Source organism: Chiloscyllium plagiosum, unplaced genomic scaffold, assembly GCF_037043375.1.
Source record: "Chiloscyllium plagiosum isolate Xiang-an unplaced genomic scaffold, Cpla_swu_hap1 HiC_scaffold_30, whole genome shotgun sequence".
Lineage (NCBI taxonomy): Eukaryota > Metazoa > Chordata > Chondrichthyes > Orectolobiformes > Hemiscylliidae > Chiloscyllium > Chiloscyllium plagiosum.
In genome coordinates, this window is record NW_028270168.1 from 21,341,300 (window position 1) to 21,366,166 (window position 24,867).

The 24,867-nt window shown below is 41.4% G+C and overlaps 1 protein-coding gene across 2 annotated transcripts; it reads left to right on the forward strand.

Annotated features, from left to right (window-relative positions):
* The first annotated feature begins 842 nt into the window (after window positions 1-842).
* Window positions 843-23,450, forward strand: paqr7b (progestin and adipoQ receptor family member VII, b). Of its 2 annotated transcripts, none has more exons than XM_043717551.2 (3): window positions 843-972; window positions 1,079-1,187; window positions 14,649-23,450. In XM_043717551.2, exon 3 carries the CDS (start codon window positions 14,680-14,682, stop codon window positions 15,736-15,738), a length of 1,059 nt encoding a protein of 352 aa, XP_043573486.2. In that variant the 5' UTR covers window positions 843-972; window positions 1,079-1,187; window positions 14,649-14,679; the 3' UTR covers window positions 15,739-23,450. The 2 variants fall into 2 exon arrangements, with proteins under 2 accessions (XP_043573486.2, XP_043573488.2); XM_043717553.2 differs by having other exon boundaries at window positions 14,654-23,450.
* The last annotated feature ends 1,417 nt before the right edge of the window (window positions 23,451-24,867 follow it).

Sequence of the window (24,867 nt, forward strand, 5' to 3'; positions counted from 1 at the left end):
GACTTGAACCTGGGCTGCTGATGTAAATGGATCTGAAAGGGTTAATACTGAGGAATGCCATCTACTGTGATGATGTGCCTTAGATTTGTGGCAGAGCAACTTAAGATCTTTAAGGCGTGAGACCTAACATCTAGCCCTGATCAAATTCCCTGTGAAATAAAGCCTAATGTATCAATATAATCTGTAACTAGTAATCAACATGAAACGTACTTTATCATGCCAACTGCAAAACCCTTTTCTACTTAGACCAGGAAGCTGTTTACCTCTAAACTGAGACAAACACTGTAGATCTGAATCAAACTGAAATTGCTTGAGAAATTCAGCAGGTCTGGAGCTCTATGGAGAACAGTTCTGAAGAAAGGACACTGGATCTGAAATGCTAATTCTGTTTTTATCCATAGATGCTGCCAAACCTGCTGAGGTTTAACAGAAATTGCTGCTTTGGTTTCAGTGGTTCACTTTATCAGTCCAGTAAGCAGACCCAGTAGTTCCCTGCATTTCCCTGAGTGCCAATTACCTCCATCCGTGAGAAACAACATGCATAAGTAATGAACTGGGTATACTCATAAAACAATTACATATTTTCTATGCTCAGAGAGTGGCTATGACTGACTTGCACGTTATCATTCTTCATGGAATGAAAGCCATTCTCAATCCACAGCCCTTCCCTTTTCTTCCCTCTTGTTTTGTTCCTCAGTGACACCCACGACTGGGCGGGGCCTCGCCCGTCCAACCCTTGCGTGTCTCGCTGATTGGCGGTGCGACGCAAGTAGCAAGGAGCTGATTTGCTGCGACGGGAATTTGATTGACAGTTCTATGTTGATTGATTGACAGGGCGTGTCCGGGATTTGGAACACGATGTATCTGCTGGGGGCTGCAGCTGGGGGAGATGCTGTGTATCCGACAGAGGAGAAGTAGCGAGCTCAGCAGCATCCAGGCCGAGATATTCCCTATGGCACTCAGCAGTTAGATGTAATATCTTCAATTTAAAACCGGTATTAAAAAGTTGAACCAAAAATAGAAAACACTGGACTGTCTTTCACTTTAATTTCATTAATCTCATTAATCTCTTGGGTAGATTGCAGGCGAATGTATTTTTGGAAACACCGGCGCTGGCGGCAGCTTTCGGAGAAGGGGATGTGGAGCTGAACTCTGCGCCTGGAAAGTGACAAGGTTTCAATAAATCGGTAAGTGTCAGGGGCAATGACAAGTATTTTTTTCTCCGTCTGGTAAGTAACATGTTAAGTGACTGTGGGGAGCGGCTTTAACAATTTCAGCAATGACAGTTTCACCGGAAAGCGGTTCCCTTTGGATCTTCTCCACTATGTCGCTGGGAGACACAAGCTGCAATTCTTCCAGATTGTTCTGGAGGCTCCCAGTTAGCGTTATGACTGATCTCCAGGACGTGGGGGGCAAAACCGGGATAAACATCAAATGGTTTTGTTTTATTTCCTTTCGGAATATTTTGTCTTGAGGGCTGGTTAGAGATGGGGGCATATCTGATGAAACTTCCAGAAATAGGAGACCTTTTGTTTTCCTTTCACTACCTCAGGAAGCTGCAAAGCACTTTACAGACCCTGAGGTACTTTTTTCTCGACGGTTGTAAGTCACTTGTATTTAAGGAGGTACGTACAGTCAGCTCCCAAACCCAAAAACGTAAATGTCGAAATGATCTTAAATTACAGGACATCTGTGTTCTGAGAAGACGAGAATTTTGAAATTGAGGCCATTGTGTTTTATAGGCGTGTATGTATTTATACAGTACAAATAATCGGGAGGTACCATGAGGGTGAGGAGAGCGATGACATTTTCAAGTTAGTTGAGCTGAAGTGGGCTAAATTAGCCACTTATCGCCTAACCCTTTTCTGGGTGTAACTTTCCCCTTTTAAAAAGCCGGTGGATGACTCAAACAGTATGGAATTACAGGTCCCTCTTTCTCTCTGCTGCCTTTCTTGAGAGCTCTATGGGTGGTGACATTCTTTCCCATACTTCATACTTTATCATACTACCGTATGTCCCTCTGCCAAGAGTAGAACTACACGGAAACTACTTGCTGTTCTGAGTACTGGAGGCTGAGCTATCTTGAGAATATAATTTGAAAGAAGCTCTGGGATTTGCATGTCAAAGAACTGAAACCAGCATAATCCATTATAAAAGATGAAAGTTTTTTTTAGAGATAAGATTAGATTCCCTACAGTTTGGAAACAGGCCCTTCGGCCCCAACCAGTCCGCACTGACCCTCCAAAGAGCAACCCATCCAGACCCATCTCCCTAATGCACCTAGCACTATGGGCAATTTCGCATGGCCAATTCACCTAACCTGCACGTTTTCTGGATTTTGGGAGGAAACCAGAGCACCTGGAGGAAACACAAGGAGAATGTGCAAATTGATGGTGACATCTTGCAAAATGTCCACATTAGAGGAGGAAGTGCTGGATGTCTTGAAACGGTTAAAGGTGGATAAATCCCCAGGACCTGATCAGGTGTACCCGAGAACTCTGTGGGAAGCTAGAGAAGTGATTACTGGGCCTCTTGCTGAGATATTTGTATCATCGATAGTCACAGGTGAGGTGCCGGAAGACTGGAGGCTGGCAAACGTGGTGCCACTGTTTAAGAAGGGTGGTAAGGACAAGCCAGGGAACTATAGACCAGTGAGCCTGACCTCGGTGGTGGGCAAGTTGTTAGAGGGAATCCTGAGGGACAGGATGTACATGTATTTGGAAAAGCAAGGACTGATTAGGGATAGTCAGCATGGATTTGTGTGTGGGAAATCATGTCTCACAAACTTGATTGAGTTTTTTGATGAAGTAACAAAGAAGATTGATGAGGGCAGAGCAGTAGATGTGATCTATATGGACTTCAGTAAGGCGTTTGACAAGGTTCCCCATGGGAGACTGATTAGCAAGGTTAGATCTCATGGAATACAGGGAGAACTAGCCATTTGGATACAGAACTGGCTCAAAGGTAGAAGACAGAGAGTGGTGGTGGAAGGTTGTTTTTCAGACTGGAAGCTTGTGACCAGTGTAGTGCCACAAGGATCGGTGCTGGGTCCTCTACTTTTTGTCATTTACATAAATGATTTGGATGTGAGCATAAAGGTGCAGTTAGTAAGTTTGCAGATGACACCAAAATTGGAGGTGTAGTGGAGAGCGAAGAGGGTTACCTCAGATTACAACAGGATCTGGACCAGATTGGCCAATGGGCTGAGAAGTGGCAGATGGAGTTTAATTTAGATAAATGCGAGGTGCTGCATTTTGGGAAAGCAAATCTTAGCAGGACTTATACGCTTAATGGTAAGGTCCTAGGGAGTGTTGCTGAATTAAGAGATCTTGGAGTGCAGGTTCATAGCTCCTTGAAAGTGGAGTTGCAGGTAGATAGGATAGTGAAGAAGGCGTTTGGTATACTTTCCTTTATTGGTCATAGTATTGAGTACAGGAGTTGGGAGGTCATGTTGTGGCTGTACAGGACATTGGTTATGCCACTGTTGGAATATTGCATGCAATTCTGGTCTCCTTCCTAACGGAAAGATGTTGTGAAACTTGAAAGGGTTCAGAAAAGATTTACAAGGATGTTGCCAGAGTTGGAGGATTTGAGCTACAGGGAGAGGCTGAACACGCTGGGGCTGTTTTCCCTGGAGCGTCGGAGGCTGAGGGGTGACCTTATAGAGGTTTATAAAATTATGAGGGGCATGGATAGGATAAATAGACAAAGTATTTTCCCTGGGGTCAGGGAGTCCAGAACTAGAGGGCATAGGTTAGGATGAGAGGGGAAAGATATAAAAGAGACTTAAGGGGCAACTTTTTCACGCAGAGGGTGGTACGTGTATGGAATGAGCTGCCAGAGGATATGGTGAAGGCTGGTACAATTGCAACATTTAAGAGGCATTTGGATGGGTATATGAATAGGAAGGGTTTGGAGAAATATGGGCTGGGTGCTGGCAGTTAGGACTAAATTAGGTTTGGATATCTGGTCGGCATGGACGGGTTGGACCGAAGTGTCTGTTTTCATGCTGTACATCTCGATGACTCTGACAGGTGTCTGTCTGTGTGGAGTTTGTACATTCTCCCTGTGTCCCCATGCTGGTTGTTTGAAATAGGAAATAGTAAACTCCCCTGATTTCCCCTCCCTCCCCCTCTATAGTGATGAATACTTTTCCCTTTTCAAATATTTTTCTAGTTATAAGTTATTACATTGTCTTTTCAAGTAGCACATTCCAGATCCTGATTTAAATCCTTATTTTCCCCTTCTATTACTGATCTGCCAATACTTTTACTCCTTACTTATTTCTATTATCATTTTGAACTATTAAATCCAATGCCCCCCTCCTGCACTCCCTTAGACCCATTGGGTCTGTGAACAACATAGTTTGTCTATCCCTCCACATAACTGGTATCCCTCATCTCTACTGCATCATATTTAACAGGGTTGTTCGCTTTCTGTATTTGACAACCACTGAAGAAAATGGGCTCTGACACTCTAGATGACCGCTGCATTTTGAGTCGGCAGAGAAACAGAATTGGCCAAGATTCCTTTCATTTCCATCAGATAGCTCTGGCCACTATCTTAAGGTGGAAAACGTAAGAGACTTATTTGAGTGCTCATCACATCCTCGTAAAATAATTTGCTGCAAAAATAATCATTGCCTCATCTCCCCTCTCCCCACCTTATCCAGATCCAACCCTCCAAACTACCTGTTCATCTTCCTTCCCACTTATCCGGTCCACCCTCCACTCCAACCTATTACCATCACCCCCCACCCGCATTTACCTATTGCCTTCCTAGCTACCTCCCCCCAGCCCCAGTCCCTCCTATTTAACTCTCAGCTCCTTCCCTTTCCTGATGAAGAGCTTATGCCTGAAATATTGACTGTGCTGCTCCTTGGATGCTGCCTGACCTGCTGTGCTTTTTCAGTGCCACACATTTTGATCCTAAAATAATTTACAGTTGAATATCATATTAGCTCATCTTCAGCTTCTTGTGGGAGTTAATTCTTTGAGGAAGGGAGCAAATTGAATACGGGACTTTTTATTATAGTTCATGTAAAACATGGTTGATGCAAAAACAGCCTATTTTGAATGGGTGTGGGTGGGTGGAAACGGCCTGACCTGGAGGATTGGTGGGAACTATTTACATGTATGTTTGCATGGGCCACCTGAACTTGTTTTTCACCTCTTTTTTTTTTTGAGGGTTGGAAAAGTAGTACAAACATAGGGTGAAATGGTAATTCATCACATAATCAGGATAGTGCAAAGATCAGGGACTTTATCCCACACTTTGGACTTTCCCCATCAAACCAGACTTGTGACAGTGGGGTCATGGACCTTCACTATTGGACTGGGGTTCATGAACTGGTGTGGTGGAATCTGAGAGCTCCTAATGCCAGCTGTTCCCCAGGAAACTCTGCCAGGCAGACTCCCAATATGGTAAAAACAAGGACTGCAGATGCTGGAAACCACATTCTAGATTAGAGTGGTGCTGGAAAAGCACAACAGTTCAGGCAGCATCCAAGGAGCAGTAAAATCGACGTTTCGGGCAAAGGCCCTTCATCAGACTCCCAATGTGTCTAATAAATTCACTCATTAGTTTGCATATATCTAAAGTAGATCAAGCTAATAAATTTGCTTTATATGAAAACACATGTCATCTTGTATTCATTTTTGATCAGTCCTTAAAGAACTCATGAGGTACTTTCAGGCTAACAATGCAGCACCCTCATTGAAGCAGAAGTGTGAAGAATCAAGAGAGAGGGGAATGTTTTAAATTTATTTTAATTTTAAGAAATTTGCCTGAGAGATTACACATTACAGTGCTCCCTGCTATTCACTTCCCGCTGTACTTCAAAGTCCTCTCCACTGGTGTTTGACATTAACTAACACCTAAAATTATTAACAGCAATTTTGTACACTTGATATTTTGTGTTTTTGATTAATTAATAAAGTGGTAATATCATTGGACTAGTCATCCAGGGCCCAGGCTAATATTTTGGGTAAAGCAGTTCAAATTCCACCGTTGCAGATTTCTTTCACTAGTTTGGTCAACGTGTGATTCCAGATCCGGAATAATTTGTGTTGAGTCTTAACTGTTTTCTGAAATAGCCTGCAAGCACTTCAGCTCAAAATAATGAGTGCCAGCCTCGCCTCCATTGCCTCAGTCCCATGAAAGAATAGAAGAAAATCAAACCTAGGCATACAGTTTTTCAGTTATTTTATTTGAGAGCAAATGAAAGGTTGGAGTTAGAAAACTAACGTGCAGAGTGAATGATTCTGTGCTTCCAGATTTGCATCACCACCTTAATTCAGAATGTTCTGCATTGCATGATGGTCAGTGTTTTCATGTGTCACAAGTTGCTGAAAATCTTCTGCAAGCTGAGGCATGTGACCATGAGCCTCAGCAGTAAGATACCACAACTTTATTCTCTCCACTTTATGTTCCTCCTATGTCTTTCCTGATCTAACACACTTATCTTGTTGACCCAAGTATTATATTTCTCTTGTGAAAATATGGCTTTATTCCTATTTTTATTAGCACTAAATGAAATGTGTTCAACAATTGTAGTTCTGCCTTAGTCTTGAATTTTTTAAACATTTGAGAGTTTATTTTTCATCGCAAAACAATTCTGTGTGGATGGGCAGAGACATTATGTATTAAGTGGCAGTGATTAGGTGAAGCAGGTAACTCCAACTAGTTCAACATCAGTTTGTTAATAAAGTAAAACTTCAAACTGATGTTAGCAATGGAAATATTTTGCCAAAGTTTTCAGGAGGATGGAGTCAAGGAGTTCAGCTGACAATTTTAGAGCATCTTTTAGAAGGAGTGGAAAGCTTTAAGGAGGGAATTCAAGATCTAAAGGCACAGCCTCTGATTGAAAGAATAGTAAATAATAAACTATTTCCAGTGGCAGAAGTTTGGTAACCAATGGGCAGAGTTATGGTAAGTGAGAAAAGAACCAGAGGTAATGTTAGGGAAAACATTTTGAATGGCTAGGATTTGGGATGCACTGCCTAACAAGTTCATGAACACAGATTTAGAAGTTGGCTTCAATAGGAAATTGGATAGATTGTTTGAGGGAGGGAAAAAAATGTAAGAATATGGGGAAACAGCAGGGAAGTGGGGCTAGATAGTTTATTTTTCCAATGTGCCAGTCAAAATTTGAGCTGAATGGTTACCTCCTGAGCTGTACAATTCTATAAGTGTGAGAGTTGGCAAGGGATGCAACAGATGCAAACGTGTGATGTTTAGTATGCTTTAAAAACAAGATTTCAGTTTAGTATATAATGACTTGTGATTCAATGGAGCATCTCCACCACTTAGCCAGAATTGTTAGATTTCTAGGCCAGGACTATGGGCCGTGGGAGTTACGTTCATCAGTTACCAAACTGTAATTCCTTACTAAATGCCAAATGGCTTGTGGTAAGACTTGAAGTGTAAGCCTTGAAAATGAGGTCGGGGTGAAAAAGACAGACATAGGTTATTTGGGTTTCATTTTAACATACACAAGGCTGATGTATTATGTAATTTTTAGTAAAGTACCATTGTTTACATGTTAATTTGTAGACAAAGCACTAATATACAATAAACCACAGATTTGTGACCTTGTTGATAAAGATTAAATATTTATCTTGATAGATCCTGTGTCCTCCTTTCATTGTTCCCTGGTATGAACTCTTTCTTTGAATCTGGTATCTTTTGAATTGCTTGTCACTTCTTTTGCGTCACTGTGTCCTGGCATTGGAGACCTTTAGAGAGGTTTATAAAATCATGAGAGGCACGGATAGAGTAAATAGACAAGGTCTTTTCCCTTGGGTGGGTGAATTCAGAACTAGAGGGCAGAGGTTTATGTTGACAGGGGAAAGATATAAAAGGGACCTAAAGGGTAACTTTTTCATGCAGAGGGTGGCATGTGTATAGAATGAGCTGCTAGAGAAAGTGGTGGAGGTTTGTACAATTATAACATCTAAAAGGTATCTGGATGGGTATATGAATAGGAAGGGTTTAGAGGGATATGGGTCAAATGATGGCCAATGGGACTAGATGAATTTAGGATATCTGGTCATAGTGAACGAGTTGGACTGAAGGTTTCCATGCTGTACACCTCTGACTTTATAAATATGCTAATAGCCCAGGTCATTTTGTCCAAAAATATGAAAAATCTTTCTTTCATGCTCTGACTAGCTAATTAATTCTCAGTATTACTTGTTGGGTTAAATTTGGAGAGGAAAAACAGAGTTTTCTCTGCCCTGCTCCTGGTCCTTCTCTGCTGCCATCTTTCTCCTGTCACACACCAGACCCATCCGCTGTAAAAGAATAAAGAACAGTCCAGCACAGGAACAGGTCCCTATGGCCCACCAAGCCTGTGCCAATACATGGCACCTATCTAAACTAAAAACCTTTTGGCTCTATATGGTCCATGTCCCCAATTCCCTGTCTATTTGTATATCTGTCAAGATGCCACTTAAACATTGCTCCTGTATTCGCCTCCAACGCTTCCTTTGTCAGCAAATTCTAGACACCTACCACCCACTGTGCTTTTAAAACAAAGACTTGCCTGTCGTGTCTTCTCTAAACTTCCCCCTTTTACCTTAAACCTATGTGCCCTAATAATTTACATTTTTTTAGTCTGAGAAAAAGACTCCAACTATCCATTCTATTCCATCCCCCCTCATAATTTTTGCAATTAGGTCACCTTTTAGCCACCAATGTTCAAGTGAAAACAAACCAAGTTTATCTAATCTCTCGTCACAGTCAATATCCCTCAAACCAGACAATGTTCTGGTAAGCCTTTTCTGTAGCTTCTCCAAAGCCACCACATCCTCCTGGTAGTGTAGTAACTCTCCCTTGTGTATCTCCTCCATTGTGCTTTCTTCATGTCACTCCTCACTGAAATAGTGTATTGGGGCATTGCATTTTTCAAGGGGTGGTTTTGGGAGACGAAGGTGCAAAGCTTGGTTATTGATTTGGGCTGTTTATGCACTCCGAGCTCATGTGCAGCATCATACTAATGAGATGGAGGCGCAATTCTGTTCTGCACCTGATTTACAATTTGCCTTGATCCACCAGGATCAGCTGCAAACCCCACAAAATATCTCCCAACCTCCTTTACCCTTGCAAGTTGGATGAAGACAGATTCTGTCTGAGTAGTCGATTAGCCCTTCTGAGTTCATTGAATAGGATTTTGCCATGGTCCTGATATGGGTGCGTAAAGTGAATTGTGGAACCAAATTTCAATATTAGAATATTTTCAGCAGAAGACTTGAGCAGGGCCTGAAGAGAAAGTGGCACGCACAAAATTATTCCCTTTTAGTCTTTTCTTTGGGAATTGTAACTTTTGGAGAAAACATGTTTTTGAATGTATAGTCTCTGCAGACAATGAGAATGCACAGACATTGTAATGGGCTCAAGTCAGACATGCCATCATATGGATTGTAATATATTTGGTAATTTGCCTGTTGTTGTATGGAGAGGAATAAATTTGTTTACTGACAATTAACTAAGGGCACATAGTTTTCTGCAGTTAATTCAAAGTACAGGAGTCTACCATTCTCTGTACCAACAGTTCCTAGTTCACGTCACTCCTTGCAGTTCCTCCCATGATACCAAACTCCAGTTTTTTACTTCATTAAACTTTGTGTGGTGTTCATGTCAGATGAATAGAATGCTACAAATTCTAAGTTGGTATTTACTATCTGCTAAACCAGTAGCTTGGTGAACCTATAGTTCCTCTTTGCTTTGTCACTGGCAACACCTTTGTCAATCAGAGTCAACTTGCCATCCAGTAGGCATTCCTCTTCTCCTATTGTATAAATTGATAAAATCGTTTGAAATTTGGCATTCTTGTGTTTGTCCTGATGAGTTGAAGAGCAAGAGCAACAATATCAACAGGCTAAAGTTAAGCAAAACACTTGCATCTCTGCATGTCTTTCATGGTCTTGGTACATCCCAAAGTGTCTCACAGACGATTAAAGTACTTTTGAAATTTAGCCACTCATGGAATGTAGGAAAGGTAAGAGCAAATTTGCTGTCAAAAACGGCATCATAAAGATGGCCCTTTTAGATATTGGTTGAGGAATAAATATAGACTGAAACTCTGGGGGAGAATTTCCTTGCTTTTTCTCAACTATTCATGTGAAAAAACAAACCGATTTAACATCTCAACCAAAAGACAGTATCTTAGATTATGTGTTATTGAAGGAGTGTCAGTCTAGATCACGTGCTACAGTTTTTTCTGGTGAAGGGCTTATGCCTGTAACATCAACCCTCCTGATCCCCAGATGCTGCCTGACCTGCTGTGCTTTTCCAGTGCCACACTTTTTTTAGACTCCGACGTAGGGATATGAACCCTTACTATCCAACTCGGGCGTGGTACTATCCAATTGGCAACAGGTGACTTGGACTGGAGCCAGTACCATGTCAACCTGAGATCATTGAGGTGTGTTATTGGATGTTGGTGTCGGGTAGGCTTTGAGTGTTTCAAGAATCAGCTGTTCTGTCTCCTAATTAGAAACATTCATTTCTCAACAATTCAAATACCATTATAGTTTCACTTCTTTCATGTGTAAATCACAAAAAACCTTTTTTTTTAAAAAGGTGCATTCTCAGGTTAACTGTAACACTTGGTGTTAGCTAGACAACATAGTTTGTGTTATGGTGAACCAGTTTCAATTGTGCTGCTTCATAGTTGTTTATCTTCCCTCACTCAGTGGCTGCCTCATTGTTCAGGATTTCAGCTAATTCATCAAGGGATTCAATGAGGGTGTCTGCCTTGCCCCAGTGTTTTTTTTTCAAAATGCTAAATGTGATCACTTCTGCAAATTCTGTGAAAATTGTTTTGAAGTGTTCAACCCTGTTCTCCGTTTATTGGTTTGTCATCTAAGGGTGTCAAGAACTTTTCACAGTACTGCTTTTTAATTTGGCCCATGTTATTTCTGTTCCTTGCCTCTCCCTTTCTTTTTTTAAAAAGAATTGTTGTCCATGCCTTTGACCTCTGGACTTCCCAAAGCACTTTACAAACAATGAATTTCTTTTGAAGTGTGGTCACTTTGAGTTTGAAAATGTGGAAGCCAATCTACACTCAGCCAACTCCCACAAAAAGCTATCTGGTAATGAACAGATGTCCTGTATTTATAATGTTGATAAATATTGGCAAGGACACAAAGCATAATTCCCCTGCCCTTTTGAAATAGAGCCTTTAGCACCCACAGAAGCAGGCAGATAGGGCCTGAGTTGAATAGTTCGTTCAGGAGATGACATCTCTGATAGGACAGGAGTACGGCACGGTGGCACAGTGGTTAGCACTGCTGCCTCACAGCGCCAGAGACCCCGGTTCAATTCCCGCCTCAGGCGACTGACTGTGTGGAGTTTGCACGTTCTCCCCGTGTCTGCGTGGGTTTCCTCCGGGTGCTCCGGTTTCCTCCCACAGTCCAAAAGATGTGCAAGTCAGGTCAATTGGCCATGCTAAATTGCCCGTAGTGTTAGGTAAGGGGTAAATGTAGGGGAATGGGTCTGGGTGGGTTGCGCTTCGGCGGGGCGGTGTGGACTTGTTGGGCCGAAGGGCCTGTTTCCATACTGTAAGCAATCTAATCTAATCTATGTCGAAATGTTAACTTCTACTTTTTACGCTGCTGAAACTTGAGGTATCTAGTCACGATGCTCTGGACATTGAGTGTGGGGTCAGCTTAATGGACCACTTGATCTTAACCTGCCTGTTTATTTCATGTGTGAATGTTTGTGATCTAAATGGGTGTATTTCAGTGATCCCTTGGCTGGCTTCCTACCTTGCACTCTGAAAATATTTAAGACTCATTCAAAACTCTGCTACCCATTTTGTAACTGTCCATTCCCCCTGTATTTGATTTCAGCCCTGGCAACACCTTGATTTTTAAGATTCTAATGTTTGTTTATAAATTCCTTCATGATTGCTCACCCCACCTTGCCTCTGTAACCTCCTCCAGCCTTACCACCAACCATAGAGCTAAGATTCTCCACATTCCTGGAATTAAATGCTGCACATTATGTGGAGGAGCTGGTGTTGGACTGGGTGGACAAAATTAAAAATCACACAACACCAGATTATGGTCCAACAGATTAATTTGGAAGTATTAGCTTTCAGTGCACTGCTCCTTCTCGAAAGCTGGTGCTTCCAAATAAACCAGTTGGACTATAACCTGGTGTTGTGATTTTTGAACTTGCTACACACTGGCAGTTGTGCCTTCAGTCAGTTGGGCAATAAGTATTGGAATTCCTTCCCGAAACATCTGCACTTTTGTTTAAAGATGCTCATTAAACTATAAAAATTTAAGATTATGATTACCTGTCCCAATGCTTGTTAGTGATTTGTGTTAAATTTTTATTGGTAACACTCCTGTGAACCACTTACTTGAAGTATTATAAATGCAAATTATAGTCGGGAACTGTCTGGTTGTCATCCTTGTAACTCTATTTCAACAGGTTTGAAGTTGGTTTCATTGCCAGCTCTAGTACAATGTGTCTGTGTCAGTAAAGCTTCCTGTGTGCACCATCGTGGTGAAATTGGAAATCACACAACACCAGGTTATAGTCCAACAGGTTTATTTGGAAGCACTAGCTTTCATTGCACTGCTCCTTCAAAAGGTGGTTGATGAAGGAGCGTCCATCCAACATGGTGTTGTGTGATTTTAACTTTAAAATACGAGGAAGAGAGTTCTGATGTCCTGATTTTCTATGATGATTCGTAGTTGCAGTGTACATGTTTATCAGAATAAGTACATGCAACTTAATGGATTATGAAGCACTTTGGGACATGTCAATTTAGTGAGGAAAAATTCTTCTACACTTCTCCATCAAGTATACTCCGGGCAAGTAAAACTGCAGAACTCTTTAGGTGTTCCACTAATACTGTCTCAGACCTACCTAATGACGATTGGTTCTATATGCAGTGATATTTTTTCATTTCCAATATCATCAGATCTTTTGGGTTGGGATGAGATTGCAAAGCTCTCAGACTTCTTTCTTATCACCTATTCCCAGTTGGATTTGGATCTAGGTTTGTTTGCAAATCTGTTTGATGTAGAATCATTAAACCAAGAGGTTTTCTGCATAATAAGTACTAAGATCTTGCTTTCTTAAATCCTTCTGTAAAACTGCATAAACATTTTCAATATAATGACACAGTCACAAAAAAAATGTTTATTTTGTTTGAGTTTAACAGTGAATACCAATTGGGATACTGGTTTGGAAGGGTTAATTAACTGGCTGATGCAAGAGAGATGAATTATCACCAGCAAATTGTGCTGATTCATTCCTGGAGATGTATCTGAGATTTGGCTCTGCTGCAACTTGATCAGCAGCATCAACCAGTGCTTGTCTGGTGTCATGGAGCCTGTCTAAGCAGGCAATGACATAAAATGAACAAAAGGGTGCTAGTTATGTTAATGTAACTGATTAATTGTTAAAGGGGTCTTGATGATGAGGGTCCATTAACCATCCCAGCGATAATGTCAAAGACATGAAGAAAATGAACTTCTGGAGCTGAGCACTTTGCCCACCTTTACCTCCCTTCATAGTGGCACAGGATGGAGGGAATGGTAACACGTTAGATTTGGGACAGTGTGCTTCGAAACTCTCTACTTGAAAGCTGCTTGATGGTTTCGGGCCATCTGTAGCCCACTGTTGGATCCTAATATTTAAACTCACTTTTGGTTTTCACTCAAACTGCTAAACTAGGTAGCATGCCTTGTGGGGGATGGGTCACAAGACAGGATTTTGAGATTGAGAGCTCCAAGGCAACAATGGTGTCCCAGTGAATCCTCTCATTTTTAAATGGTTGGTGCAGACTAACTGAGCAATCTGAGAGGCCTGATGCTTGCTGCAAAAAAAGTGAGCACTTAAAACAAAAAAATCTTGGATGGTTAACATTTCTTTTGCTTCCTTTTCTGCCTGCACCCCACTCCACCCTTCTGCCAGTCAACATTGCAATTTCGAGCCTTGGAATGTAGTCACAGCAGGAGGTAGTTTGAGCGGTACCATACCCTGCCCTCAGCAGACAAAAACTGACAAAAAAGCTCCAGACTACTTTGATTAGTAATGTTTTTCAAAGGACCCCTGATGGAGATAAGCTGTTATATACTTGATGACATAATACAATTGATCCATTTTCTGATCTAATGCTGTCAACAAATTCAAACAGAATCATTTATGACATGCAGGGTAGGAACAGGCATATGGTTTAACCAGTCCACACTGATGTGAATCCATCACTCGCACTTGCTTTTTCTTGTCCTACACTCCATGTAACCTTACCTTTCTTCATGTGCTTTATTTAGCTGGTACTTTAAATGTGTCTACGTTATTTTCCTCAACTGTCTTGTTTTGTGAGTTTAACACTGTTGCTCTGTGTAAAGATGTTGCTTCTAAATTTCCTCTTAATTTGTTTGTGGGATTTTGCTGTGCAGAAATTTCCTATGATACCACAGTTAAGGTACTTCAGCAATGTGCATATGGATGTGAATGTACCCTGGGATGTCCTGAGGCCCCATATGGTACTGCATGTTCCCCTGAAATGAAGTTTGTGTTCAGCCTTAGAGTTAGCACCCGTTGTTTTTGATTGGGTTATGCTCACATTATTCCTTCTTGATCCTATTAACTGTTGTTTTTTTTTGTTTTGTGTTTAAAAGTCTAGATCTTGCAACAGTCCCCAGTGTGACAATGGCAACAGTGGTGATGGATCAGATTGGCAGACTCTTCATCAACATCCAGCAGATCCGTCAGATCCCCAGCCTGGTGGAGCAGTCCATCCCTAGTATGCCGTGCCCCGTGAAGGATTCTGAAGTGCCACAGATATTTCGGGAGCAGTATATCTACTCTGGCTACAGGCCTGTAAAACAGAGTTGGCGCTACTACTTCTTCACCTTGTTCCAGCGGCACAATGAATCTGTCAATGTTTGGACCCACCTTATTGCTGCGCTGGTCGTCCTCCTCAAATTACAGAAGCTGTCCGAGACAGAGGAGTTTTTGTCTGATCCCCATGCGCTGCCACTATTGATCCTTCTCCTCTCTGCCTTCACATACTTGACTTTCAGTTCCTTGGCCCATCTCTTTCACTCAACCTCTGAATTTGCCCACTATTCCTTCTTCTTCTTGGACTATGTTGGCGTGGCCATCTATCAATATGGTAGTGCATTGGTCCATTACTACTACTCTGTTGAAGAGGAGTGGTACCACATTATTAAGCCTTTCTACCTCCCAATGGCTACCATTTTGGCTTGGCTGTCCTGTGTGGGATGCTGCTACTCAAAATCCAATGCTAAGGTGCTGTGCCCTTGGACACGCAAACTCTACCAAGTAGTGCCAGCAGGGCTGGCCTACATATTAGACATTAGCCCTATAGTGCACCGAATAAATAATTGCTATTCCTCTGGTTGCACCGATGACACCATTTGGTACCATTCAGGCCAGATCATCTTCTTCCTCATTAGTGCTCATTTCTTCTCTTGCCCTCACCCAGAGAAGTGGTTCCCGGGGAAGTGTGACATTTTCCTGCAGGGGCATCAGATTTTCCACGTGTTCATTGTCCTGTGTACCCTGGCCCAACTGGAAGCTGTCCATTTGGATTATAAAAACAGACAGCACTTCTATCAGATTTGGCACAGAGATTCCACATGGTCTGTGATCACCAGTTTTGTACTCCTTATCTCCTTCAGCATTGCCACAATGCTTTACATGAGGCACCTCATTAAAATCAAACTGAGCCACAAGGAGAAATGAAGATTGTCACTTCCCGATTTATTATCTTCAACATTTAGGACATTTTCAACTTTGTGTGTGGTTGAAGGGAGAAGAGGGAAGGGTGGCTCTATCCGTTGGGTGGTGGAATGGGGATTTTTATTCTTGGCTTGAACTTGACCTCAATTTGTTTTGCAGTGAGACAAAATAACATGTTCCAAAGTTGCTATTACATAAACAAAATTGTCATGTTAGTGAAGCTCTGTTGCTGAACATTCAGCTTCAGATGTGAACTCAGTGCTGGTTCAAACCACATGTTCTGTTATAATTGATTTGTTCAACAAGTGTTGCTGTGTCAAGTTCAGACAACGAGTGACTTTTGGCCTTGTGTTATTCAATATGGCGTGCCTAACTATGCCTGAATATCAAAAGTGGGTCTGAATTTAATTATTTAACCGAGCAACAATTCCTTGGCCTGTTCACTTAACTTGTCCAACTTTACTCAACTCCGGATGCTGGAAATCTAAAATAGTTCTGGAGAAACTCAGCAGGTCTGGCAGCATCCGTAGGGAGAAAGCAGAGTCAACTTTTTGAATCCTGTGATCCATCTTCAAAACTTGTTCTTCAGGAAGAAGGGTCATTGAAATCTGAAACATTCATTCTTGTTTTCTCTCTACCGACCCTGTGAGACCTGCTGTGTTTCTCCAGCATTTTATTAATTTCCGTGCTTTCTTTAGGTCATATTCAATATTTCCAACTATCCAGAGTTATACTCAAACTGAATAATTTGGCTGATTGACTGATGAAATGCTTTAATGTGTACCAAAGCGAACATTTCAGATTGGTCAAGAAGTTTGCACATTGTCGTGTCATGCTGATCCGTGAGTGATAATTAGTGGTCACCTCCCAATGGTACCTTTTTAATGGTAGAAATGAAATAACATTGGCAAAGCATCCCTGCCAGAATCAGTGCAGCTCCTTTTCTGCTTCTCAACCATTTGGATGTTTCAATTCCATACCAGTGCGTCCCATTCAACTCCTGATTAGCTGACTTGGAGATTTTTTCAGTGACATTGTCCACTACATTTGATATCATTGCAAGCTCAGTTGGTGTAATGTCAGTAGAGGTAGAAAGGAGATTTCCTGATAAACTCCATTAGATTTTCTACACGATTAGAAAATCTTTCAAAAGTCGGTGTACAGTTTGCTAAGTGCTGTTTTCTACCATTTAATGCCAGATATCTTCGACAAATTGTGTTGTTTGTTTGCAATGCTTTACTATTTGAGGCACCTTAGGACAAAAGATTAAATATACTTGCATTTGTGTAGAGTCTGTCATGATCGCATGATGTCCCTCTGTATCCAATTTGAAATTCTTTTAATGAACTGTTGTTGCTCTGATAAATTAGCAAACGTGTATCTAACTTGGATAAAGCACAAACAAATTAGATGATAACAATTAGGGACGTTGGTTGAAACATACAGTATTGGCCAAGATACTGGAGAAAACTCCCTTCTCTACTTTGAAATAATGAAATGGATTGATTATGCCCTCCTGAGACAGTAGGAAAGGTCTCAGTTTAACAATGAAATGATCTCTTCATTTCAACATACCATGAATCCAGAATTGAGAGTATTAGCATACATTTGGAGTAGGATTTGATCCCATGGTCTCTTGATTTGAGGAAAAAGTATTACTTACTAAGCCTTGGATGATCAGGGTGCAGGTTTAAGATCTAACAGTATTGCAGTAAGAAATTGTCACACGTACCAAATAAATTATGCTGCTTATTGCACAAATAGTGAAAGCTAGTTAATTTGTGGTTCAGAAGTGTAGATTTGATTCCCATTCCAGCTGAAGTAGATATATGACCTTCCTGCTCATCTCACCACTAAGGGTGGAAAGCAATGCCAAGACATTCTTGAGAAAAAATGCCAAGGAAACATCTCCATGATGAAGCAACATCAGATAATGGGCTACAGACCTGCCTTTGGTCAGAGCACACATGAATGAACATAGGAGACCTCCAGTTGGTGAATGAAGTCTATTGCAAATGGACCCGTTCTTAATTGGATATGAACGGTGTTGAGTATCTGTGAATGTTCCAAGAGAAATTAATCCATTTGGTGCTGTCTTCCGTGAGCTAAGTGCTGACTTAAGTAGAGATGCTGCCTCTTGTTCCTCATTCCTTAATGCATCATTTTGTTGATGCCCTATTCCTTTGTTGGAAAGTAAAGTGAATTGTGGGCTTCGGCTCTTTCTCTAATAGTCACTTTCAGGAGTGGCAAGGGAACAAATGGAGAGTACATTGATGACGTAAACATTTTTCAGCCTCTCCACTCGTACTTACCCTAAAATAAAAGTTTATTTAAGCCCATTTTTCTGGCCATAGGTATTTTGTAAAGTTCTATTGCAAGTCAGTGAATCATCCCCTCTGTAAAATACTTGTTTGTCACTGAAATATTTTGGGGGAAAAGATGAACTTATTCCTGTAATTTTCTGACCCAATGATCACCAGGCTAGTGATGATGGGGCTGAGCAGCTGCTAACCTAATGAAATGCTCAACATTAACATCAGTTGCGCTTTTAATGGATGTAAGGACCTATTTAGACCGCATTACCAAAGTGAATACCTGGTCAGCTATCTGTTAGAATCCGTATTGCAGGTACTGTGTAATTCTTAGTAGGGCTGTAGCAGATTGGCAAGAATTGACCTGCATATTTGGATTTAACCCGGTCCCTATTCAAAATGCATTTTTTTTTAAAAGGAAAGCCACACAAAAGCCTTTTATTTTCTGTTGATTCTGACCTAGCTTTGCTAAAGGCAGGGTTTATGAGTAGTTGGCAAATCTCGAGAAACTTTCTCCAACAATTGATCTTTAAAAGAGCGGAGGCTGTGAATACAGGTTGTCATGGAGAGCAGTTGAGAATTGGCCCTGAGGGGATAGGCCATCTTCAAAGCCTCCATCTTCAACAGTAACCAGATCCTGTGAAATGGTGTAAACTTGTATATCCCTTTCCCCAGCTGCTGGTGCTGCTAATGGCTGTCAGCCAAAATGGACTGAGCCAGCATTCTGCATCATTCTGATGTGCTGCACCAGTTCTGATGAACACAGATGAGGGAGAAATGACATTGGAAGAATAATGAGATAAATATGTATGACAGCAAGGATGGAACTTTGGTTGAATATGTTCTGACCAGGTGAGGAGGGCTGACACCACTATCTTTTCAACTTCATGAGTTGGTTGTAATAAACATTTAATTTCTTTTTAACACGTAGCTGTACCTTTTCTAGTTATTATTTTACTGTCAGGAATAAGGCAGCAGGGGTTTCTTGAGAAAGAGTGACCTTATTCAATGCTGATCCTGAGAGAAAATTAAATAAGATGCAACATCGAACGTGTGGCTCTTGTGTAGTCACATGACCCTTTCGTAAATAGGTACAAAGTTAAAAGGGGTTATAGTCCAGTAGAAAAGAAAGTGTTATAGTTTTATGGTGTCCTTGAAGTGTAAACTTTTTTTAAAACCTGAAATAGTGATTGGTTGATTTTTGCTTCTTGGAATATCAACAGTAGCAAAGTCTGCACTGACTTTTAAAGTTTCAGCTTCCTTTGCCTGTTTAGAATTTATTGATCACCACCTTTATTAAACAATGAAAAAACCAATAACACTACCACCTCTGCTTTGAGGAACAGAGTTCCAAAATTACACAAACCTTTTGGGGAAGAAAACAAATCTTCATCTCTATAATAAAAGGATGACTCTGAAGTTTAAAATAATGCTTACTAGTTCTAGACTCCCCTTACAAGAGGAAATGTTCTTTTTAATGTCCACCTTATTAACACCCTTCATGAACTTATACACTTCACCCTTTGCTCTTCTAAACTCCAGTGAAAGAACAGCCTGGTACCAACCTAGAAAGCCTCTTCTGAAACACCTCCAATGCATTTACATCCTTGAACAAGCAGACCAAACCTGCGTTCAGTATTCAAAATGTGATCTCCTCAATATCCTGTGAACTGAAGCATGACCTCACTTCACTAGTCAATTCCTTTTGTAATAAAGGATAGCATTCCATTAGCCTTCCTAATTACTTGCTGTATCTGCATATAACGTTTTGATGCATGAAATAGAACATGTAGATCTCTCTGTGCTTCAGAATTCTGCAAACATTCTCCATTTAAGTAACACTTCCTTATTTCTTCCTGCTGAAGTGAACAACTTCATGTTTTCCTACATTGTTCCACCTACTGGACATCTACCCACTCATTCAACGTATTTATATCAGTCTTCAACTTTGTTATGCCTTCTTCACCATTTGTACTTTGTTTTATCTGCAAGTTCAGCTCCCATGCCTTTGATTCCCCTCATTAATATATATTGCAAAAAGCTGAAGCCTCAGCACTGAAACTTGGGACATGCCACTTGTCACAGCATACCAATCAGAAAAACACTATATATATGCTGTTACAGCTAGGCAGGTGTTTTTCTTCGTGAAGTGTTTTGAGGACTGCATCTTAGTTTCAATTCCCTTGCTCAATCAAAGAAGTCCCTTGAAGTTACAGCTGGATGCATATTCTCTGTCTGCTCAAGTTTTTGCTTTCAGGGTTATATTATTGCGGGTGAGGTTCCATCTTTCGCATGTCAAAATTCTCATCATGGTGCAAGTCGAAATAGGAGATAAGGGCTTTTTCTTGCCTCGGGCAAAAACGTTAATTTTATTTCAGGTTATCTATCTTTTGTTTAAAACTGAAATTGCTGGAAAAGCTCAGCAGGTCTGGCAGCACCTGTGGAGAACAATCCGAGTTAACTCAACTGGGTCACCAGACCTGAAATATAAACTCTAATTTCTCTTCACAGATGCTGACAGACCTGAGCTTTTCCAGCAACTTCTGTTTTTGTTTCTGATTTACACATCACAGATCTTTCGGTTTTTATCTTTTATTTAATCCATGTCAGTTTTGTGAAACGTCACCAACCTCTGTGGGTCAGGTAACACCTGTGACCTTTTTTACAAAGAAAATTTACAGCCCAGGAACAAGACCTTCGGCCCTCCAAGCCTGAGCCGATCCAAATGTACTCTCTAAACTTGTTGTCCAATTCCTAAGCATCTGTATCCCTCTGCTCTCCACCTACTCATGCATCTGTCCAGACACATCTGAAATGAATCTACCATGCCTGCCTCCACTACCTCTGCTGGCAACGCTTCCAGGCACCTACCACCCTCTGCGTAAAGTACTTGCCATGTATATCCCCTGAAACTTTTCACCTCTCGCTATGAAAGCGTGACCTCTCTTTATTGCATCCTTCACCTTGGGAAAAAGCTCATCTCTATCTACCCTGTCTCTGTCAATGCTTTAAGTCAATATCTTTTTAAGTCAATGTTTTTGGTCCCTTTTTACAACTATTCCATGACAGTCAAAATTGAGGACAGAGTTCATGGTTTAGAATCATAGAATCCTTACTGTGTGGAAACAGGCCATTCAGCTCATCGAGTCCACACCAACCCTCCAAAGATCATCCCACCCAGACCTATCTCTGTAACCCTGCATTTCCCATGGCTAATCTATCTGCAAGGCAATTTATCATAGCCAATATGCCTAATCAGCACATCTCTGAACTGTGAGAGGAAACCAGAGAACACAGAGGAAACCCCCCCCAGACATGGGGAAAATGTGCAAGCTTCACACAGACAGTCATCCAAAGGTGGAATCAAACCTGGATCCCTGGCACTGTGAAACAATAGTGTTAATCACTGAGCCACGTTTGAAGTTATCAAGCTCAACGTTGAGTCCTGAAGGCTGTAAAGTATTTAAATGGAAAATGAAATGCTATTCTTTCAGCTTGTGCTGGGTTTTCCTGGGCCACTGCAGAATGCCGTGATCAGAAATTTGAGCGTAAGAGCAAGTTGACGCTTGTTTCCACAGTTGCTGGACTTTAAAATTCTGGCACAGGTGACAATGTGCAGTGTATGTTTTAAAATCCATTTTTTACATTAGATTGTGTGATGGAGTGGCCAGTAAATGACACTGACACAAACAGCTGTAACCATGAAAGGACTCTGAGCTGTGAGTAACTGTTTTCATTTCTATTAAACGTACAGCCCATTCATTGTTATATTCAGAATCCCATTGCCAATATTTTACACAAATGTAAGTTAAAACAAATCCTGTTTCAGCTGCAGACCATAAGATACAGGAGCAAAGTTAGGCTTTTCATCCGATGGAGTCTGTTCCAGCTTTCAATCATGGCTGATATGTTTCTCAACCCCATTCTGCATTTCTCAACTTGCCTTCTTGCTGTAACCCTTACTAATCAAGAACCGGAGATAAGCTCATTTCCTGTACTGTAATGGAAACCTCAAGCCATTCCCCTGGAACTGTAAATTGTTCTGTTCACCAGTGGAAAGTTCTAGTAATGAGCTTAAAAGGAATGGGTGAATAAGCAGCAGTCCTTGTCCTTCAGCTGAACTGTTCGGATTCACTACTCTGCTCACTGTCCTTCCACTTTCCACTCTTTGTAAATTTAAGCTCATGAAAATTCCTACCAATTTCCATTCATTGATCATTGGTTTTGCTTGCTAAACTGCATTTACACCTGGTGTGCTGCAAGGCTGTGCTGTAATGGAGTACTCTCTGCTTTCTTGAATGAGTTCAATTCCAACAACACTCCAGAATCTTGACATTATCTTGGACAAAGCAATTCACTTGATTAGCATCTCATCCACCACGTTCACAACTTCACTGTTCATTCCCTTTATCATTGATGGGGCAGTGGCAACTCTGTGCAACATGTACCAGATGTATTGCAGCAATTCACTCAACATCTTTGACAGCACTCTATTTAAGCTGCTCCTTAAAATATATTTAATGGAATAACATTGGTCAGCTGTCCCAAAATCTCTGTGACGTGTCAAAGGTTATCTCAATACTTCCGTGATGGTGATGTTTTTACAATATCAAAGGCACAATGTAAACACAATCAGTGCTGAACACAAAGTCCAGTATTTAGCAGAATTATTTTACAGTTTTGTAAATGACTGAATTTACGTCAGACGTCCTTAGAGCAGAGAGAAATAAGGATAGAATTAATGGAGACATTTAAAATTGTTGTGATGGGACTTCCAGCAGCCAATGGTGACTGTGGGGAGGGCAGTTGAAGTAGTTGAATGGATTCTGGATAGGGAAAGAAAATGTCTTTGGTCGAAGAAAGGCTGATGAAGGGAGAGAAGACAGATAAAGGATTCCTAAAGGAGCATTCCTGAAGAAGGGCTCATGCCTGAAACGTCGATTCTCCTGCTCCTTGGATGCTGCCTGACCTGCTGCGCTTTTCCAGCAACACATTTTTGGCTCTGATCTCTAGCATCTGCAGTTCTCACTTTCTCCTTGTTGATTTTAACCTACTGCAAATCCTATTACAAGGATGCCGTCCTTGAAGAAGCTCTCTTCCTCCCTCTACAAGGATTTCAGTGAGTCCCTCTCTCACTGCATACCCCAGGTCATCTCCTCTGCCCAGAGACAATTCCTGAAGAAGGGCTCGTGCCCGAAATGTCGATTCTCCTGCTCCTTGGATGCTGCCTGACTTGCTGCGCTTTTCCAGCAACACATTTTCAGCAAAGGATTCCTAAATCCAATATAACCCACAGGTTTTGTTCCCTGTGGGTATTATAAATAATTCTTAGTTTATCCTTTAATTTCCCTTCATGTTTATAATGACCCAATACAAATGGAATAAAGAATCTCTGCTTCATGATCTTTGGTTTTCCCATGTGTTTAAATTTTCTGTTACATTTCTGACATAGTCAACACGATTCCATTACACAGGCATGAAATCTTGGTGGAAGGGGGTGAAAGGCGCCTGGCCAAGATAGAGTGGACGGTGGAGGAGTTGAAACTGGTAATGATCATGAGAGAAGTCAAAGCTGCTCCAGGATCATTGGAGTCACAGGTATTGGCAGGAGTAATCTGAACTGGTGCGTTGAATAACCAGGACAGTAGAGAGGGTTGTAAAACGAAAATAGAAGGGTAGGGTTTGGGAAAGGGGAAACATACGTTTTCAAAGCAAAAGGATATGGTGGCATTTCAGCACAGCTATTTAGATAATGATGCCCAGTTTCGAATAGGAATTCAGCTACTTTCAATTGCCCACCAAACAGGGACCAACAGAGACACAATAGCCCATTGAACTCCCACAGTTTCAATTCCAGATCTGATACCGGTCAGGCAAAATTAATAAAAATTGTGGTATCTTTAATCAGATGACTGACCAGGGAGAGGACAAACCCTTACCTGGATGCAGGGAGTTGTGGCTGATGCCTTGCCCTTGCTAACGCCTCATATCAAAGACAGCATTCTGATCGCTATTTCCTATGGTATTTGGAATAAGATTCAGCAGAATGTCACCAATACACCTGTGAGTGAGGTCTCAACCAGATAGTCACCTTTCCTATCTACCTTGGAGTCATGGAGATGTACAGCACAGAAACAGACCCTCAGTCCAACTTGTCCATGCCAACCAGATAGTCTAACCTAATCTAGTCCCATTTGCCAGCACTTGGCCCATATCCCTCTAAACCCTTCCTATTCATATACCTACCCAGATGCCTTTTAAATGTTGTAATTGTACCAACCTCCACCACTTCCTCTGGCAGCTCATTCCATACATGCACCACCCTCTGCATGACAAAGTTGCCCGTTTTCATGTCTCTTGCATGAAAAATTTTCCCCCCTCACCCTAAACCTATGTCCTCTAGTTCTGAACTCCCTCACCCCAGGGAAAACATAAGAACCTCAGTAATCTTCAACTGATTTACATGTGCAGCAGCAGACTGCACCTTTACTGGAAAGTCTAACACCCACCAATGCACTGCCAGCTGATGAAGGAGTCCAAACAGTAACTGTTGAGATGCTGGAAGAAGATAGAATCTGTTATTGGCTGGTGCATTGACAAGGAGAGAGAGAGAGAAAAGCAACTCATCCTTCCTAACAAGCTCAAGTATCAAGTTTTGGCAGCACTTCATGGTCAGGCAAGACACAAAGTGATGGAAAAGACAACTATCTGACCAGAGAGAGGTGTTACTGGCCCAGGATGACTGAGATGTATGTGGCCAAAGCAGGGAAGTGACTTTGAACCAGCATGGGATCTCTGTTCACCAAGGGACCTCTAGGGG

Bases quoted from the DNA above. Each gene is read 5' to 3' on its own strand.
- paqr7b (XM_043717551.2), top strand. From the start codon at position 14,680: ATGGCAACAGTGGTGATGGATCAGATTGGCAGACTCTTCATCAACATC.